The 20,887-nt window shown below is 40.2% G+C and overlaps 1 protein-coding gene and 1 long non-coding RNA gene across 4 annotated transcripts; one reads left to right on the top strand and one right to left on the bottom strand.

The window, feature by feature from the left end:
• Positions 1–19,504, top strand: frmd4bb (FERM domain containing 4Bb). Of its 3 annotated transcripts, XM_067526311.1 has the most exons (24): positions 4–191; positions 6,506–6,571; positions 6,961–7,055; positions 7,180–7,272; positions 7,632–7,716; positions 8,058–8,114; positions 8,197–8,219; positions 9,097–9,180; positions 10,406–10,471; positions 10,755–10,812; positions 10,900–10,986; positions 12,435–12,511; positions 12,608–12,746; positions 12,832–12,973; positions 13,112–13,245; positions 13,450–13,566; positions 14,380–14,608; positions 14,699–14,752; positions 14,835–14,982; positions 15,215–15,382; positions 15,601–16,385; positions 17,441–17,579; positions 17,962–18,069; positions 18,617–19,503. In XM_067526311.1, exons 2-23 carry the CDS (start codon positions 6,506–6,508, stop codon positions 18,065–18,067), a joined length of 2,952 nt encoding a protein of 983 aa, XP_067382412.1. In that variant the 5' UTR covers positions 4–191; the 3' UTR covers positions 18,068–18,069; positions 18,617–19,503. The 3 variants fall into 3 exon arrangements, with proteins under 3 accessions (XP_067382414.1, XP_067382412.1, XP_067382413.1); XM_067526313.1 differs by lacking the exon at positions 15,215–15,382 and having other exon boundaries at positions 1–191; positions 18,617–19,504; XM_067526312.1 differs by lacking the exon at positions 17,962–18,069.
• Positions 5,670–7,248, bottom strand: LOC137139289 (uncharacterized). Its single transcript, XR_010916293.1, has 3 exons — positions 7,110–7,248; positions 6,910–7,011; positions 5,670–6,664 (listed from the first exon to the last, which is right to left on the bottom strand). It is a non-coding gene; the product is annotated as an uncharacterized lncRNA (long non-coding RNA).
• Positions 19,505–20,887: the final 1,383 nt, after the last annotated feature.

Below are 20,887 nucleotides of genomic sequence, written 5' to 3'. Positions count from 1 at the left end.
AGGCGTGGTGAGTGTGGCTCAATACAAGGCGAGTGTGTGCGCTACAGGAGGATGAGCATGGACAGCGGCTGCACGGCGGCTCCCGTCCCTGGCAAAAGCAGCCGGGGAGAAAGCTGAACGAGCGTGATCGACACGCAAGGGAGGCTGAACCTTATCATTGCTACCTAAAGCGGGATATACAGAGTGCAAAGGTAAGCGATCTGTGATGTGATGGAGCAAAGTGGAGCCGCCTCAATGAGCTGTGAGGAGACAAAGTACACCGAGGCAGGCATGCGATCAATGAACATTACAGCAACGTGGGTTTGTCTCTCAGCACTGTTTCCACGTTAAAACAAGGACGACTGGGCTTTTATTTGACACGTCTGTCTTGTCATGGGGCTCAGGTGGAAACCACCCATTTAGCCTCGGGTACAGTGCCATACAGTAGCTCATTCATTGTTCTCCTGCACCGTGGCCCTGAAGTGGGCTGGTCTCCTCACAGGATAATAGGCATAAATACTGCTGATTAGAACCGATAAAGCAGATGTTAAACATTGCTACATGTGTGGTTAATTAGGAAGTCGCTTTGGCTACTTGACAATACATTGATGCAGGAAGCATGTGTGACTTGGAGAATATTAAAAATGCTGGATGAATCATCATTTCATCCTTATGCATCACACTGAATCATGCTTGACCGCACACTTAGAATGTGAAACGTGCGATTTTTGACTAGGGTGACAAATTTGGTCCCAGACTAAACCCTTTTAGTCAGGATTTACGATCATATTACAGCATTTGTTAGAGTTTTGTTGCAGGTAGGCCAGGAGGTCCTCACTGACACTCCTTTATGATATCATTTCTTCTTTTCAATGACATTTTCCGGCACGTTCTGGATTCAGTATTACTCCTTGAGAAAAACAGGGAAGAGCTCTGAAAAGGTTGAGATTGACCTATCTTATGAGTTGAAGGAAAAGTCAAATGCCTGGGTGTATTTAAAGCTCTGGGCAATGTAAACAGGAATTGTTTTGTAAAGGTTGCGTGTATATGACACATGTATCCAGTGTGAAACTCTGTCGCTCTTCCTATTTGTTGCAGAGGATGTCCTGGGTCATATATATTGCCACAATCAACTTTTGCTTGCATTCTGACAAAGTGTCTGAATGGGCAACGTGTCATTAAAGTGCCATTTTTGGATTTAAGCAGCTCTCCCACTACACTTAACAGACTCAGTCAGAATTAAACACGCAATTCACTGCATTAGTGCATGAACAGTATCATTTGTTTGTCAGTACGAGAGCCTGGCAAGGCAGAGATACTCCTCTATCTGTTTGATGCTGCTGAGAAATGTCTCCGCTCTCAGTTGGAAACCTTCCATTTAGGAATCAAAGTCTCCTGAGAATTTCTGAGAAATGTGTTCAAGACAGAGAGGAAGGCAGCTATTTTTGGATGAGCAACTAATCTTGTATTCATACACTTTCCACAGAGGGAATAGATCTGATACTGTAATAAGGCGAAAGCTTATAGCAGAGCATCGTCTCTCAGGTAAATCGGGTGAAAATTTGGGGCTAGAACTTGGGGCTTGGTTTTCAGCTGTCCTGAAAAGCAAACATAAATCCAATCCAAACAGCTTGTCCTTGACAAATCCTTTCAGATAGGATAAAGATAATAAGTATGATTCTATTACATCTATGACAAAATCTCACAGGGCTGCAGACTGTCTTTGATTCTTCATCCAGGTCATGTTATTTTCTCCACCCATTCATGTTCGGGCCTCAGCTCCCCATCTCTGAGCTCTGCAAAAAGTCACTGCAGTTCTTTCTAATGAAGCTCTGCCGTTTGTGAGGACAGCTGTGAAACCCTAAGAATGAGGGCAATTGGTGGCAAACGGCAAAGCTCTTACAATTGGAAGAGCTCACTGCTTACAGACTCGTCTGTCGGGATTGATTGCTTTGGGGCATTTGCATTTTATAGTGAGATCTTGCTTTTTGACAATTTGAAACTTTTAGAACGTCATCATCGTACAGAGAAGCTAGCATAAAATATGAACAGGGTTTACACATTGTTAGATCATTGTGTTCAATTGCCATTAGCTACAGAGCATTGGGAAAATGATGGGTGGCTGATTTTCATTCAACCAATACATCACTCACTGTCTACTTCATTAGGTACACCTCCACAATCTAATGTAATCCAAACTCTGTCATTAATTCTTTAACAGGGTTATAATTTCTCAGTTTTTAGGTTGAAACTGTCAGAAAGGTGATGGTTTTACTATGTGCTATGAGTGAAGTCATAGTGGCTGGCAGAATGTCCTTGAATGCATTAGACTAATGTTTTGACTAGCCTACTTCAAATGAATGAGGGGGGCAAATTAGAAGTATCACCTTGGGGCCATACAGTCTTGCAAAGCTGCTAGAATGAGTTCCTCTGCAAATTCATTTGCAGGATTGTAGGGATTTCACAGACTCTCGAGACTTTCACAGACTCAAGTCATATGTAAGCCTGACAGCAGTAATGAAAATATAATCACTGTGCGCTGACTTGCATCCCCTTCATTTTTGATCATGTACAACCCCAACTCCAAAAAAGTTGAAATTGAAAAAAATATCAGTTGATGAGATTTGCAAAAAATTTTTACACATCTTCCCAACGTTTTTGGAATTGGGGGTTGTAGATATCTTCTTTAAAAAGCACAGTCCCAATCCCTCAAGGACAGTTATGAGAGCAGCAGCAACTCTGTGTGTTTAAAAAAAACCCACACAGCTCTGCTATTAAGGGCAACCATTAGAAGATGTATCAAAATGCCCGGCTGCCTCTGCAGACGCCCTTCTCAGGGTGATAATAGGCATTTGTACTGCCTGACGACATCCACATGAATCACTGCAGAATCAATGCACTGCGTTATTAAAAGAAAATCAATATTTCTTCCAGATTGTAAGTTTCCTTTACTGTGTATATGGATTTCCCAGATATCATAAAAAGTCAGACTGGTACTGTCTGAGAAGATAATACATATAATAATGTTAAACAGACTTTGACCACTGACAACATGAGTCATGATGAGCAGCTCTTCTCTAACCAGCTGGCTTCTTGCTCTGTGCTTAGCCCTTTGTAGTTTTACTTTATTTAGCTTTATTTGACTTTCTTTGGGAGGTTGAACGTCTTCTTTTAGTAATAAGATTTTGAAAATGGTCAGAGTTGCTGTTTAACTGTGCAGATCTCTGTGCCACTGTCAGTCAGGACCAGGTAGCTCAGATAAACTCAAGTTGGCCACTATCCCAGGTCTTAGGTGTAAATTGGGTTAGGTAATGGGTTTGTAGCCACAGGAAGGTTTTATTCTTCTAACATTTTGTCTCAATAATATGCACAGGTTTTAAAAATGTATGCCATTTAGAAGAAGGATTTATGGACAATTATGTTTTTACAATCGCAGTGGGTTTCTTCAAAACAACATGTAAGTACAGAGAGCAGACACTGACTTGTGTGCGATACCAGCCCTCATCAATAATGCATGAAAATAGGAAACTGAGATAAGACGGGCGGCAGTCTGGACATGACATTTAACCAATATGACATATTAAACACCAGCGGACAGTTTACTCAAGAGACAGAGTTCTTGTATACCACTAAAGCTTGATGTGGCGTTATTATTTCCCCTGAAGGTGATAAAATCCAAATGAATATTTCTTGTTCTGTGGTTTATGTCTTCTCATCGTCAGACACATTTACATCTCTGCATCTCACCAGAGTATGTCTTGTTGTAATGAACGTTCTTTGTGAAGGAGGCCACATCTGTTCCTTCCCCAAGTCTCCACTGAGATAATTCACTGTAGCACAAATATAACAAGCTGTCTTCATGCCAACCTCAGGCTCCGGAGCCAAGCCTACACCCTGCGGTGCAACCAGCTCCTGCCCTGTCTCTAGAGAGACAAACACAGAAACTAACATTTCTTTCTTCCCTTTTCTACTTGTCCACATTTACATGAAGGTTCAGTGCTTGTTTAAACCCCAGAGGGTCCACGTCTGGCCCTGTCTGTGTGCTTGTAAAGACAGACTTTGGTTGAATTTGCCGCACTGTGCTGTGATGACGTGCACCAGTGAAATAAAGGCTGAGATGATTAGCAGTGTTCATTCGTAAACATTGTCACCTTTTGTCTCTTATATGTGATTGAGAGACTTTGTGAGTTACATTGAGAAATTGCAGGGTTAGTCGGGTTTGGCAGGCTGCTGATTCAGATATAAATAGCAGTTCTTCTACTGATTATAACTCTCAAATGATTCCTAAAAATTCCTGAAAATCCCAGCTCGTCCGTCCACTCACTTCACCCATATCACATAAGTACGAGCTGTCCCATCTGAATCGGACTCATCTGCTGAGCTAATAACTTCTTATGAAAATTCCTAAGGGGTTTTTGCTGTTTAAGAGATAATTTTCCCACATAAACGCCTTCAACTGGAAACATAAAAATCCCTGCACCATCTAGTGGCCTGCAAATTTACTGTGCAGCTTTGGAGTAACCTACTATGATTTACACATGACTAAATCCAGCTCACATCAATGTAATGTTACTCTTGGTGATTGACAGATGCCGTCGCACTCCAAATAAATTGGGTTTATTAAATGTGCACTTTTAATTGTGAACATCTTTGAATGACACATTATTCAGGGGCTGTAATTGACTGAGTGCTCATTAAAAAATTACAGATGGTGCAATTTTAAGGAGCGACTGGGTATGTCCTCCCTTTTCGGAGGCAGAGCAAACTGTTTAATCATTTATTAGTGCAGCATAAGAGAGCATTAAACAAGAAGAGTATAAGTAGAGCATATTTGAATTGTTTCAGTGACTTTAATGAGGATCTCTTCTGGTTCTCTTATGAAATAACACAGTTTAATAGCAAAGTTACTCTTTTATCCAGTTTTATACCCATTCGACCAAGCGGAATGAGTACTGTGTATTATAAAAATATAATGAACCTGTATTATCTAACAACATGGATGCATTTATCCACATCCCTCATACTGACCATTTATGAGTTTGTCTGACCCATATTGTGTGCATTAATGAGCTGTTAACCCTAAATTGTGGTCCGAAGTCTGACCTAGCCTGCCCTCATTAAGTCAGCTGCTGATTTCCCATAAACTGGCCACATTATATAAGCCGTCACTGCACACAGCAACGGCCTGGCTGCCATAAGCTGTTGCTAGTCAGTCAGAGGTAACAGTTTGGTGGTCTGGATGCAAAAGGGGATGTTTGCAGGAAGGATGAGTTCTGCTCAGGGATGCATCAACACCTGCACTCTTCTTGGAGAGGTTTACCAGGTACAGCAGCTGCTCAGTTTACTCCTAGATTTTAATCAGCCTCATTTTGGCAGATAAGGAGATGGTTGAGTCTACTCGGCGTGCGGGGTCTGTCGTAAAACTGGTAAACCTCAATCTATCACTTCTACTGGCTACTTGATACCTTGACTGTAGTGTTTTCACTGTTTCTCGTTAGCCCGCCTCTATCATCACGAGCTACATTCTTTAAAGGGCTTTGTGTGTCACCACACAAGCAAACAAATATGATTTCTTTCTTATCTAGTGGCTATGAGTATCAGAGGGCTTTTAATAGATGAAGAGTTTAGTTCGAATCTGATATCAGGATTGTGGTTTACGGCTGTAAACAGCTGCATGTTGGATGGAACCTTGGATGCGTCAATGTTTTACTGTCACGGAAAATGAGGATTTGTGCAGTGCTAAGAAAGAAACACAAAGCGCGGTATGATTCAAATACAAGTCAGGGTTTTAAAAAGGTTATTCAGTTGTAGTTTATTACAAATAATGGACAAGATGTTTTTAGATTTAACAAACAAAACTCTTAGTGACTGTTATAGTATAATATAGAGTGTTATAATTCAGGATTTCATGTCTAGCTGTTAGAGAAAAAGCTAATTTTACTATTTGTGTTCATCTGTTGTATCCTATTTTATATCAAACTTGTGTTTTATGAGTATAAAGACAGTGTATAATCAAATGTACATACTCAAGACAAGTATAAGTACTTCAAAGCTGTATTAAAATACAGTCCTTGAAGAAATCTACTTATTTTTTACTTTATTTTATATAGTACTACTGTACTACTTTACTATATTTCTTCAAGAGAGACTAAAGAAGTAAAAGTTAAATGTGAAAGATTCACAATGAAAGAACTTTAAATCCATCCTTTGGTTGTTATGGCAACAAATCCTTGAGACAATGGTTTTACTGTCAGTAACAACGTCAGTGCTCGTTTCTTGAAAAGGATCACTGCATTTACCACCAAGACCTTTGCCCTGTTTGGCTATCACACTACTTTTTGAAATCAGGTTTCTCTCAACTCACTTCAGTTTTTAAATATTTCCGTTTAAAAGGACTTCACCACCCTTAACCTTATATATAGCGTGCTGTTTGGGCATACCAGAAAAATAATGTCTCTTGTGATGATGAATAACTTTCAATCTATGTCACAAGCCTTGAGCTTCCTCCTTTTATTTTCCTGTGCAGATGACCGAAGGCAGGCTGTGTCAAGTGCAACTGTTGGATGACAGGAAGCTAGAGCTGCTGGTTCAGGTATGAATTTTCCTCTGATGCTGCAGTTCCTCTCAGCTTTATGTTGTCATTCAGAGTTATGTCTGTTTGGAGGTCTTTCCTCCATCAGATTCCCTGAAAATATATGACAGGTTAAGCAGGTTAACAATCTGAGTTGAGTACCTGAGTATCTGCACTGTTGAAGTGATCTCAAACAGAGCACAGAAGCCTCACTCCAGTGCCACACTGACCTATCAGTCTGACTTCTCTGGATAAGAAAGGAAGCACCAGGAATCAGAATTTCCTCAAGAATCTGTGATATTTATTCCGGAAACTGTCTGAATTGTTTTACAAATCTTTTACTGGGATTGTATTCTTACATTTTGTGATTACAGTAGGTTTCCTCTCTGTATCAAACTCTCCCCCCACAGCCTAAGCTGCTGTCATACGAACTCCTCGACTTGGTGTCGTCCCACTTCAACCTCAAAGAGAAAGAATTCTTTGGATTAGCCTTTTTTGATGATGGGTATGTAAATCACTGAGAGTATTTTTTCAGTTTTGTTGTGTGCTGCATATTTACAGATGTGTACATGTTCGCAGCTGTGTGCAAACAGCAGCTTTCTATGGCTTCATTCTGTTTGCCTTTGCAGTGGTCAGCGTAAGTGGTTGCAGATGGACCGCAGAGTTCTTGAACATGACTTTTCGAAGAAGTCCGGGCCCGTTGCCCTCAGCTTCTTGGTCAGGTAGTGATTCGTCTTTTTTATGCAAAGCTAAAGCTCTCCACCAGGGAGCGCTACTTTGTTGAAACAGAGAATGATGCAATCTGTTTGGGGGGGTCTGGTTCTGATTGTCTTGAACAGATATCAGGTGGCTAAAAAGCTCGACTGTTAATTGTCTTTTTGGTAGTTCTCAGACACTTAAACATCATCATTAGCTGTCACTCTCAGCCACAGCTCACACAGCCGTCAGAACCACACACTTTTGTAAGCAGAAAAAAGTGCAAACTGAGGATTTCCTATAAGCTGCAGTGGCAAAGTGACAATTATCTTAGTCAAGCCCTTAATTTGATCTGTGTGTTTGCTTTTATGCTTCACCTTCACAGGTTTTATGTGGAAAACATAACACAGCTTAAGGACATCATAACCCTGGAGCTATTCTTCCTGAATGCAAAATCTGCTGTCTACAATGTAAGTGCTTTCCTCTTGTTTTGTCTGTGCTTGAAAAATGATTTTGTTATAGTTGCTTTTTTTCTTAGCAAGCCACAATGATTCACTGTCTCCGGACCCCACCTCACAGCACAGCACCTCAGCGCAGTAGACAGTTGCTGCAGGGCACAGTTTTCTTACTCTGCTGGCTGGAATGTAAAGCACACAGTATAAGAAAGTAGAAAAACACAGGCGTTCACTTTGAGAGGTTACTGTAGGGCAACACAGTCAAGATTCTTGTTTGGATTTAGTGGACACCATATGGACCATATTTTCTGCATCCTATTTGTTTTTTCACACTGTTAATCTATTATGTCTCTCAGGGGGTTATTGAAGTGGAAAGCGAGAACGTCTTCAAATTAGCTGCAAATGCTTTGCAGGTTAGTGCTTTAAAAGCCTCATCTACATTAATTACTGCATCGTAAAGGATGTCATCTGATAAGGTGCTTTTTCTTTCACTAGGAGGCTAAAGGAGACTACACAAGGTAAGATCACGTTATCAGCGGTATAAGAAGTATTTAACAACAGCCGTACAAGTTAATAGTGAGCTTTTAGCAAAGGCATTCAATAGGTCACTTGTTTCAGACAACAAAAATCAATAGCACTGTTATGTGAGGCTTACCACAGAGTGCTGGGAAGCTTGCACCAGGCAACTAATGAATCTCGTAGTGCTAACAGAAGCCAAGTGTTGCAGCAAGAAGACACCTTTACACTGCAGAGAGCCGCTATTATCTGTGTTTAACAACGCTGCTTTTTGGTAGCGTTCTGATGAAATACTGCAGTTCATTGTGCAAGTCGCCACCTGGCTTTGACCAGCTGGTGAAGACAGATCTTTTAAGAATGTAATCATCTTTGCTCAATTCGGTAAATTCTTTCTAATTACATTAGATTTCATGGCATCAAGGACACTGAGGTCACGCCCTCTAGTTTTCTGGGCTTTGCAGTGATTTCACTATCTCGAAGAAAGTTTACCATTAGAAAAAAACAAAATAAAATCGAGGATTCGGTATTTCACCACCACCATGTTAATCCTGGCAGTATGGTGACACATCATCTCCAATCCACCACAGGGTCAGTGGTTTGAGGCCCAACTCCTCCTAGTCTTATGCCTGGACAAGACTTTGAACCCCCACACAGTCCAATAAAACACCAAGCTGTTGAGGTTGCACAAGCCAATGTGCTCTGAGCACCACTGTGACGTACTGCAAATTTTGTAAGAATTGTATCACTAAGGGCATCCGGCATACCTGTGCCAAATAAATGTGCAGTTCAGATCTGGTGTGGTGACCCTTAGAGGAAGAAGCTTGAAGACAGTAACAAAGTAATTGACAGTGATTGACAGCTTTTTCTTTTCATTTCCAGTGATGAAAACACTAGAGCTGACTTGAAGAAACTACCAACCCTTCCCACCAAAGTACTCAAGGAGCACCCATCACTTGCATACTGGTATCTTTCTAGGAAATGATTGTTTACAGTTGTGCCTATACACTTTCTTTTATGTGTTCCTGAGGTCTCCAATACTTGCTATTCTCTTGTCTTAAGAGACTGAACATTAACCAATGTTTAAACGCAGAAACAAAAACTACAAGCATGGCAACGCGCCCATAGGTGACCGCAAACAGCATTATGACTTGGATTTGTCCGTGTCAACTTATAATCTAGTCATACATGTAATTTCTTGTGCCTAAAAGCTTCCACAGTCCTCTCTGTCCTGCTGTTTTCACAGACATGACTGAACTCGCTGTGACCTCTCGGATGTTTAATTCATGAATGTCAATGATCAATTTCTGGAAAAGGGTGTTAGTTATAGACCGCAAAAACAGAAACACTGAATAAACAACAATAGTAATGTGTTTTTCAGAAAATTACAACCATGAACAGATGAAACAAGCCAGATGACATACTGCTGACAAATGCACTGTGTTTAGTTATTAGTGGTGGACGTTTGATTGGATTTTTATACCACATTAACTAACACCTCACAATATCTCTGCCAAAGCAACAATTCACATTTTGATCTGTTAGTATAGGCATACTCAAAGCTACATGCTAGTGCTTGATTAATCTGCTCTGCCCCTCCCAACCCCCCATATTACTGTTCTGCTACATTTTGTCATGCCTCTCCTAGAGCCTCAAATCATTGAGATGAAATTATAATTGATAAAAATGTTCCACAACTTACCGATCAAGCAGAAATAATTAACATTCTCTGAATGCTTATTAAGAGGAGCCTCATTCAAATGAATTCAAAAGTGAATAGCTCTTCACTGCTGCCAGTGAGTCTCAGGAGGCCTCAGCAGTGCCTGTGCACATTAGGATACATTTTGAACCATATTTCTAGTGAAGAAATGTATCTGTCTGTACAGTGAATCTAAAGAAGGATGCAGCATAGTGTTCAGTATGTATGATTTACAATACATGCCGTGGTTTGGGTTGTGTTGGGTGGTGTGTGGCTGATAATACACACATAATCGATTCATGAAAAATTAAAAAAATAAATGGAAAATTTTAATTAAGCAACCTTTAATTTTATTCCATCAACAAGTTTTAAATGATATATTTAGATATATTTTTGACTCTTTTACTATTTATTGTTATAGAGCTGCACACACATTTACCATGCAGAACATTGTGTGATCCAGTAACGTGTCTTCTTTATGTGATGTTGCAGTGAGGATCGAGTAATTGAATATTATAAACAACTAAAAGGAGTCTCTCGAGGACAGGCCATTGTGCAGTAAGTACTGAAAAAAGCCTCACCGTACAATGAATGTTATTTAGATCTAAGTTCATTCATCTTCCTCTCGGCTCCTTTAGGCTTCCCATCTCCCTGCCTCTCTTTGGCACTCCTTTTTTTATTATGTGAGAGAAATCAATATCTTCTCTTCAGTTCCAGTCCACTGAATCACACGGATTCACAGCCAAGAGATCAGATTCCCATTTTCATGTTTCCAAAGTAAAGCACATGCAGAGCCTAAACAAAGCAGTTGGTGGTTTTAATCAAATTGCTTTCATTCTAGGTATTTGACATTAGTCGAATCATTGCCCACGTATGGCGTGCACTATTATGAAGTTAAGGTAGGTCTCCTGTCTTGATTAATGGAAAATGACAGCTGTTGCACCTAAAATGTAGTCATTAAAATAAGATGTGCTTTTGTCTCCCAGGATAAACAAGGGATCCCATGGTGGCTTGGAATCAGCTATAAAGGCATTGGACAGTATGATCTGCAGGATAAATTAAAACCTCGAAAGGTAAATGTTTTTGCTGCTCAGTCCAAAAAAACAGTCACTGCCGTTTCTGTTTTTCACTAATGTGACTGCGGACGCCATACCACAGAGCGTGCCTAAGGATCGCTTGTATTTGAACACGGTGTGGTGATTCACCAGCTCTAATTCATGCATCATCTACTTCCCTCCATCATAGGCTGGGCTTCAGCTGCTGCAGACATGGCCAGACTTGAAAATATTGGAGCAAATTCTGAGTATAGAGAGCTCTGGCACCTTGTCTAAATGAGAGTGATGAGTTCTGAATCAAGTCCCTGAGAACCATACATTCAGTATGAACCTGCATTTCTTGTTTGAGGTTGTGATTAAATTGGAGAAACACCTATGTGAGTTATCTACAAGCTGTGCTTGTATGTCTATGGCATTCTTCCCTGTGTGGGAAGCAGACGTGCAGTGCAGCACAGCTGTAAAAATTGGTGAAAGTTCAGCACAACCGACATTAATTTACTGGCAGTGTATATTGCTGTCAAAATGTGGCAATGATTCAACGTAGTGCAAAGCATCTTTGTCTGCTGTGTTCCAAAAATTGTGCAACCAGCTGGCTGTAAGCAGGCGGTGGTGTGCTCCAAAGAGGGGAGGAGGGAGTGAGCTGGGGATGTCAAACAGAAAGGGGCAGGATTTGGGCGTTATTGTGCATGTTCTGAGAATACCTGAGGAGGCAAGTCAGGAGCTGACAGGAGGGAGAACAAAATATGTGTTCGCACTGACAGCAAAGCCAAGGAGTATTTAAAAAGTTAAACGTGATTTGGGAACATCTCGTGTACTGGTAAGACTGGACATTTTACTTTTTTGTTAGCTTGATTTTGGACGTAATACTGTAGCGCTTTGACGTTCACAAATTAGTATGTTAAGTTAAAAACCTATTTTTTTAAATGACATTTTAAAAAGTTAAACTGTCTCTCTGTGGCCGTCACTGAATTCGGTGCTAAACACTCTGCAAAGGCACTTTCTGTACTCTCTTTTTAACATTGTTCCTCGTTCAGACCTAATCCAGACAAAGAGTGAGTCATTGACCCACATGGATTGTTCATATCTGGCTGTGTTCATGAGCACCTGGCTGACATGATGATGTGCTTGGTTTTATATACTGCAGTGAGTCTTGGCATCAGGGGGTCCTCTCTCTCTAACACCTGCATTATTGCAGACTTGGCATGCCAGGTGGCCCAGACTCCAATGACAGTTCATGTTACAGTCTGACTTTTTTTGATGTGCTTGAAACAGTTTTGCCAAAACACCTGCGTGACTACAGTGATGTTATTCTGTAGTTTATTTAAACCTGCAATGAAAATATTCAAGACGCTTGAAGCTATTATTACTAGCACTGCATGATGTTATCTCTGTATATACCGTATCAGGTTGTGAGTCATCACAATAAGACTTTTTTTAACTACATTTTACTACATTTGTACTTCTAGCTATACCAGTGGAAGCAGCTGGAAAACTTGTATTTCAGGGAGAAGAAATTTGCTGTAGAGGTTAATGATCCACACAGGTAAGCAGCAGGAGATATTTTAGGAGTTATTTTAATTTGAAACTTTGTTGAAACTTCAACATAGATTTCTTTTCTGTGTTGTGTTCCTTGCAACAGAAGAGCAGTAACCAAGCGCACCTTTGGGCAGACGGGCCTCCTCATCCACACATGGTACGCTAGCCATTCTCTGATCAAGACCATTTGGGTCATGGCTATTAGTCAGCACCAGTTCTACTTGGACAGAAAGCAAAGCAAAGTAAGTGTCATTTATCGGTCACTGACTTACTTTTGCAGCAGAGCTCTCTACAGCACTTTGCTTCATGTGTTCCTCTGTATTTTAGACTAAATTAGGAACAGCAAGGAGTGTGGAGGAAATTGCCATGGATCTCACAGAGCATGGAGGAGCGAAAATAAACAGACTGGGAGACGCAGGCCTGAAGAATAATTTTATAACAGCCAGCAATGGGAGCCTGGTGTCTACAGGTGGGTTATAAACATTGCAGGTCATAAAAAATATCGGCTGATTTGATTCACCTCATGCTAATATAGTATTGCAATATAACACAGATACATGCATCTTTCAATATTTGGATCCAACTGGTTATATTATTGTTATCACAGGTTCTGCTGACTCTGAAATGAGTGAGGAACAGAAGAAAGAGAAACTCTCTGAACTGAGAAAAAAAGAGCAAGAGATTCAAGATATTTTGGCCAAGAAGACAAAAGAGCTGAAAAAGATTTGCCTAAGAGAGGCGGTGAGAAATCATTTTGTATTGCACATCCCCTGCACTGGTACTGTATTTTACAAAGCATGCAGCATATAGGTTGATACAAAAAAAGGAGGAAAAAAGAAAACCTGTTGAACTTCCTTTAATTAAACTGCCCTGCTGTGCCGCTGGGAGATTGATGGTTTCAGTGCATTTAAGTGACCATGGGACTGGTTGTTTTTATGCTTTCAGGAGCTTACTGGCAAGCTGCCAAAGGAGTATCCCCTCTCTTCAGGTGAAAGACCACCCCATGTCAGACGACGAGTTGGCACGGCTTTCAAGTTAGATGACCTATTCCCCTACAATGAGGTCTGTAACCGGGGCACACAATCCAGAGCTGCACTAATTCATGCTCGATTTATATGAGAGCTGTCACTCATCTAAATGCTTCCAGTTTGGATTAGCATCATTTCACAACCACCATCAGTTTGCTTTAGCATTAACTTCATGAATCGTAGGGTGAACCACTGGCAAATGTGCTGACACACCCCTGTATTACAGCAGCTTTTTCAATGCCAATCCTCTAACATTCACTGTGGTTCCTTTGTGCAGTTTCTGGCTTCCATCATGTTTTCCTTGAGGTTTTAGAATAGATTCACTTTGTCTTTCTACACTTCATTGGCATGGGCCTCTATCACAACTTGCAGATGTTTGATCCATATCCGATTTGTTGCCACTATTCCAAATGTAATTCTTTTGGTACTGTAGACTGTGGATGATGCAGTGCGGTTCAACCATTCAACACAGTTAAGAATCCAGAGATGAATAAGGAAATTCCCCAATTGAAATAATAAAGATACCTGAAAACCAGAAACACAATAAGGAAATAATGATAGAGTGTAACACACTGGTCAGGTTTGGTCTTTTCATGTGGTCTGTTTACATTAAGAAAAATAGAGAATATTTTCAGCCTTGGCTTTTACAGTAAATGCCATTTACCAATTTACATGAGATGACAGTATTACATCTGAAGGTTGTTCAAAACTATTTCCAATAAGGTCACATCATACCCTCATTAGCCTGACTTTGTAATGTATAATGAAAGAATACATGAGATGAAGAGAGGAATGCTTCTTATTTAGCGGCACACTTACATTGTGGGGGCTCGTGTTTTGTGTGAAGGATCCCTTCCTGAGGAACCTGGAGAGCAGATTTGCCCTGCAGCAAAAGATTGTGGAGGCGGCTAAGAAACTTGCAAATGAGCCAGAACTGTGCAAAACAGTCAAGAAGAAGAGAAGGAGAAACTGTTTGGATGCCATGCAAAAACTCCAGCAGATAGAGGATGAGATGAACCAGTACAGAATCAAGAAGGGGAAAAAGCCCACGCAGCGAGCATCAGTAATCATTGCAGGTGCTGTATAGTGTGACTTGACCTCGGCACCTGTATGACACATTTTGTTATATTGTCAGTGAACATGGAATTTTTTTTCTTTTTCTCCAGATGAACTCATTCGTTCAGACTGTAGCTCCCTGTCTAGTCTCCCACTGGATGATGGTGAGTCAGACACCACACATATTGGTGTGTTAAAATTATCTGAGTGACTAGCGTTATTTACTGTGTTTGCCTTTCTGTTCAGATGATTCCGACAGTGTCAGTCAGAGGCCACGGTCGCGCTCGGCCCAAGGTTCCCCACAGCTCAGTCCAATGCGATCGCTGGGGGCAGAATATGATTTGGAGAGACAGGGATCTCTCAGGGAAAATCACAATAACAAGAACCACAGCAGGTGAGGACACAGATATCCTGCCCCAGTCCCTTTGTGTCTCCTTGAGGTCAAGAATAACTGGTTTCACAACTTTTGATTTTAATTAAAGCTGACTGGGTTTTGGAATGAGTGATATAATTTGACAGTTTTGGCAGTGTTCATAAAATTTGCCTTGTCTTGTTTGCACCCTCATTCCTGTCCTCCCACCCCCCACCCCATTTATTGATCTTGTCCTAACACCATACCCCTTTAGATTAGCTTTTGACGGCGAGGAGGCTTCCCACTACTACCAGAATAAAAGAGACAACTCCTCTACCCACAGTAGTCCCTATAAAACCCTTCCCAGACCTGCTAGAGATCCACGCAGCATGCCTCCTACCCCGGTTATGACCCGCAATGCCTACAGCAGCAGCCAGCTCAGGTGTGATCTCTGCTCCCTTGCATTGCCATCCTAGTATCCTTCCTTGTCTTCAACAATTGCATCCAAAATCCCTGTTCTCCCCCCCCCAACCTTTTACCTATACCTTTCACTTAACCCTCCTACATGTTTTTTACTAACACATCCAGAAATTTTTAGCTTTAAAGTTAATGATTTTGTTTTTTAAAAAGCAGCTGTTTTACTGTTGCGTCCTTCCCCAGGTCAGAGGGGTCTGCTCACTGCTTCAGGCATCGCAGTGGAAGTCTGGAGTCACAACCTCGGCTGAGAAAAGACACTGACACAGAGAAGCCGGTCTTTATTTTGGCACCAGCCCACCGCAGCAACAGCACAGAGGTGTTGGAAGATTGCTCCTCCTACACCAGCCAGTCAAGTCTGGAATACTGCGGGGCAGCTAACTCCCAATACAGTACACTGGACTCCCGGACCTCAACCATGCATCGCCTCCACAGGAAAGTGGAAGTGTATGGAAATACTGGGAGCATGCCCAACTTGGTCCAGCATCATTCTGGTTGTAGTTATTCATTCGAGACCTCAGCACACTATGCACCCAGTCCCTACTATGTGGCTGGGTACCCCTGCTCAGACATGGAGCCTTACGCTAACGGTGCCTACGTGTATGAGAATGAAGTTGAAGGCCACTACAATGTCAATCCTTCCTACCAAATGAATGGGTATCATGGACATGACAGGTTCAGGCATTACAGCAGTGACAGGGCAGATAATCTTTCTCAGAATCCCTATGCAACAGTGAGGCCACCGCGGAGCAGAGAGGGGCCCAGATATGAGGTGCTAGCCAAGAACATGCAGAAGGCTCTGGTGGCAGAGCATCTGAGAGGCTGGTACCACCGAAGCAGGGGACACAGAGAAGGTGGGAGGGGGATGCTGGCTGGATGTGACTTTGACAGTGGGTCTCAGCTCAGTTTGGGCTATCAGACTATGCCGGCGGCTTTTAGCCACTCCAGCAGAACCACCTCCTTCTCCTCGGGTGAGTTGATGTCATTGAAAGGTTGTAAAAACTATATCAACATTTTGGGGTGTAGGAAAGAAACTTAATTTAATAAAACCTGCACTTGTCGTCTTCTACAATAGGACAGGACATATTTTATATCTGTCAGCTCTTCTAAAGTGCTAAGAATATAACTCTGGGATGACATACATTCCAGTTTGTGCCTTTCATGTATTACATTTAAATTTTCATAGAGCAAAAATCTATTTTAAATAATTACCTGACAATCTTTGAAAACCCCCAAGGTTTGTTTAGCAATACTTTCTCCCGTGCTTAAGGTGTTTGAGAATGTTCAAAGACTCTTCTATCAGTATAAAAATAAATTTCCAGGTAGACATCTTTTATCATTTTATATGACACATGAAAATAAACTGATCAGACACAATATTTTGCCCACGGATGCAATTTAATGCAATTCAGTACAGTGGCTCCGGCATGAATTCTACTTTTACATGGTTATAATTTCACAGTTTTTAGGTTTAAACTGTCAAAAAGGTGATAATACTACTAACTGCTTATTATTGAGGACAAAGTGGGTCGTGGAGTTGTACTGGAGTGCATTATAAGATGAGGTGGTTCTAATGTTTTGGCCACCTCATTCTTTTTGAATATAGTATTTTGAATATATACATTTACATTGTTAAATATATAAATTATAAATTATTGTACATGAATATATATTTCTACAATCAAATATTAATAAAAATTTAACTATGGAAAATGTCTTAGAAATTCAGAAATCTCAGGGAAACAGAACTTGGGGAATGGAAATTGTTGAAATATTTTTTTATTTATGTAATAGTAATATATGAGAGGAATACATAGAAACTGGGATTGGTAATTAAGTAGAATTATAGCAGTAACAGTAAATTAAAAAACACCCAATACACTACATACATATAATAAAACATTGCCACATGATATCAGAGTTAGTATTATTAAGCCATACTTGAACAGTGTTTACAATAAAAACAATTACTTCTGAGTAACACTGTAGCATGAGCTGGGTGTTTTTGCTTATATCTTATTTGCAGTGTCGTCAGTGGAGAGCACAGGCAACTGGCGCAACCAGCTGGCAGTCGGCCTGACAGAGTATGATACACCTGACACACCTCAACACACCCACCTTGGAGCTCATGCTTCTCCTTACAACCGCAGTCCCACACACACCAGGTGAGTGCTGCAGTTCACTAAGTTTCCACAATGAAGCTGTAAATGCAAGAGGAAGTGAGTCAATTACAGACAACTGGGGATTTTGCTTTTTTTCTGTCTAATTCAAGATAAACTGCATATAAAGTAACCTGATGTATTTCCTTTAAAGTATGTCTGTTGCAGATCCAGGCTCATGTTTATGTGTTGATCTACCTTTAGTTGAAAGATTAGAGTTTCTTTCTCAGGACTTGGAAGGAAAAGTTATTTTACCTTTTATTGTGTTCAGCCAGTGTGACCTTAAACTATTCATTTTGTTGAAAATGTAACCACATGGGCTCCTCTTCATTCCTTCCTTCCCCACCTCCTACATATCCTGACATGTGATTAATGATGATTTGTGCAGATTTTCTCCAGAAAACAAAGTGTCTGAAACAATGCCTAAAAAATCTGAGTCAGTTGAGGTGGTTGGTGCTGAGGCCACTAGTACAGATGAACCATCCCACACTTAAGGGTGAGACCAGTGGGTTTCTTTGTGTTGTGTTCCTAGTCATCTCCATTTTGATATATGTCATCCTCATTCGTGTGTCACTTCTTAAAAAGTTATTTAATTACAGAGCATTTACAGCCATCTTAGTGACCCTTTAAAGCTGTATCTAAAGAGTGGTGCTTTGAGCTAAAAGGAAAAAAAAAGCACTGCTCAGTTTCTCTTTACTAATAATGAAAGAATTCATCCTGTTATGGCCAGAAAGTGAAAATATGTACACTCCTTCCAAACACTGTCATACAATCTATCCAGTTATTGCTGAGAGATTTCAGTCTGGACCAAAGCTGTGTAACTGACCGGTCAATCTAAACTGCTAGTATTTCGTTATTCTATCATAATTATTAATATATGTAAATCATGTATTAGAACTCCATAAAATATTGTGGACTTTTTGGTTCATTGCATTTCCATTTCCATGTCTCCATTTTATCACATGGTTATGCCATGTATTCCTTGTTCTCACACAGAGGAACTACAGTAGATTTGACATGTTTTTGTGTTGCTTCCCATGCAGATTTCACTTGGATGGGAGCTACATGAGCATTCACTGACGAGGACCACACCAAACTTTGGCACAGATAAAGCCATTGCCAGCAGCACTTGAAGGGGACGAAGATGAAACAGGTTGTACACAAATGTTCTGGCTGCCAAACTCCATCTTGTTCGGTCTATGTGGGCAGGTGTAACGCTGTCCTCACATTAAAGTAACCTCTGAACACAGTGATGACACTCTTGAATGACTTTCCCATGTGCCTTGGATTGGATGGATTGTACAGGCAGATGAGAATGTGTCAAGAAACTTTAAGACCTTGCACAAGCCATCTGAATTTAAGCCTATTGTGTACGAAAGATGAAAAAAAGGGGCAACGTTGTTTTTACCGACTCCAAGTCCATGTATTTTAACAGGAACTGGCTACTGCCTTATACAATACAACAGTAGGTTATAGAAAAAAATGATTTCACCATTTTCATCTCAGTAATGTATGATTGAATATAGTCATAAATATAAAATCCAAATTAGGAACCAAACTTGAAATGTTCACAAATGTGAATGATCATCATTAGAGCAGGCTGTGAATTAGATGAGTTTCCATTTCTTCTTTTGTTGACACTTTCAATCAGAATGTATTATGTTAATATTGTTTATAGGACCATTTGTTTTTGGTGCCGTAATGTGTTTAAATGCATGGTGAGAACATCAGCCTTTTGATAAGAACTTCTTTTTATATTAACAGATGACCACTGCCATAAAAATCATATACATGTCTCAGTGTTTGCTTTCTCGCATATTTGTACAGTCATTGTGTAGTTATATGTGGTTAGCTGTTCTCATAAAATATTTTCCACTGGGAATAAGGATATTAATAAATTCATGTGTGACACATAGATGGCTGTTGTAACTTTTTTCAAAAAGTTTGTGTTGTTGGCAAACAGCTGGGTTAAGTTTTGTTATTTAGAAAGTGAGTAAGTCTTAAAGGAAACGTTTGACTGCTGGGAAATGTAATTTTTTTTTTGATACAACTGATACTGTTACTTATAGGTGCCTGTGCTTTTATTTTACGGCTCCTGTATTTTAAACATAATTTCCTGAAAATGGTAGAAATAAGCAGGTATTCATTGTTAATTTAACAATTATCCACTCCAGATGCTGTTCTATGACAAAACACTGAACATTTATTGAATTCCATGTTCCACAGTTGAGCTTATAACAAAGTAATCCCACAGAAAGACATCGAGATGATTGATAACCAAAAATTTCCACAAAACAGGTTCCACAAACTAAGTCCACAGCTACTCACTCAACTTTCCACCACTATCTTGTTGCGCTGCCACACTACCTTGTAGTCCAGCTGTAAAAAAAAACATTGTTGTAGGCAAACATCAAAGGTACGCACTTCAAACGCAGTAATGTGATGTCATTGATGACATCTTCATACACTTATACGTTTCTTAATTTACCTAACCTTTCAAGATGCAGTGACTACAGAAAAAACAAAGCAGAACAAACACAGAATATACTCCCGTTGGCACACACGAGTCAGAGGGCACTTACTTACTTAATTAATTACAGGCCTATCTGATCTGTTGGAATTATACTGAAAAAGGTTTGTAAGTATAAAGTAGATGCTGAAAATGTGATATATTTAAACAAAAGATGTGTTTTTTTACTACCATAAAATCTTAGTAATTAGAATCAGGATGTTTCCCCATTTTCTTTATGCTAAGCTAAGCTAACAAGCTTAGAGAACGTGGTACCAATCTTCTCATCTAACTTTCCACAATACAATGATGAAGCTTAATTAAAAGATAAATTTGGTTATTTTCTAAATTATTCATACTGTTTATGATCACCATACATATACTAAAGCCAACACTGAATCTTGTCTACTCATGTTTGATTAGCTGTCAGTCTGCAGTCTAGATTCACACGGTCATTGAGACCATGGACATCAGTTGTTGTCCAAAAACGATTAAAACACATCAGTCAGACACATCACTCTCCTGGGTGATGTGGACCCCTGTAAATATTGTCCAGACTTTTTAAGGGGTCTCTGTAATTCCACCTTAAATGTCACACATGAGCAATTTACTGGCCACATTACAAAGAAGTGCCGAACCACAGGAAACGGTCCAACATTTGGTAAACATAGAAAGAATGTTTCAAAGTTGGCCTGCAATTATGATATAAAGAAGTGAGAAATGTTAATCACTCCGACTTTGAGTATCTATTTCCATAAAGTCCAGCTCATGTGTTTGTTGTTGAGCAGCCCTTCAGAGGTTACGT

The sequence above is a fragment of the Channa argus genome, chromosome 13, assembly GCF_033026475.1.
Source record: "Channa argus isolate prfri chromosome 13, Channa argus male v1.0, whole genome shotgun sequence".
NCBI lineage: Eukaryota > Metazoa > Chordata > Actinopteri > Anabantiformes > Channidae > Channa > Channa argus.
Note: the sequence above shows the minus strand (reverse complement) of the source record. Positions and strands in the feature narration are given on the sequence as shown.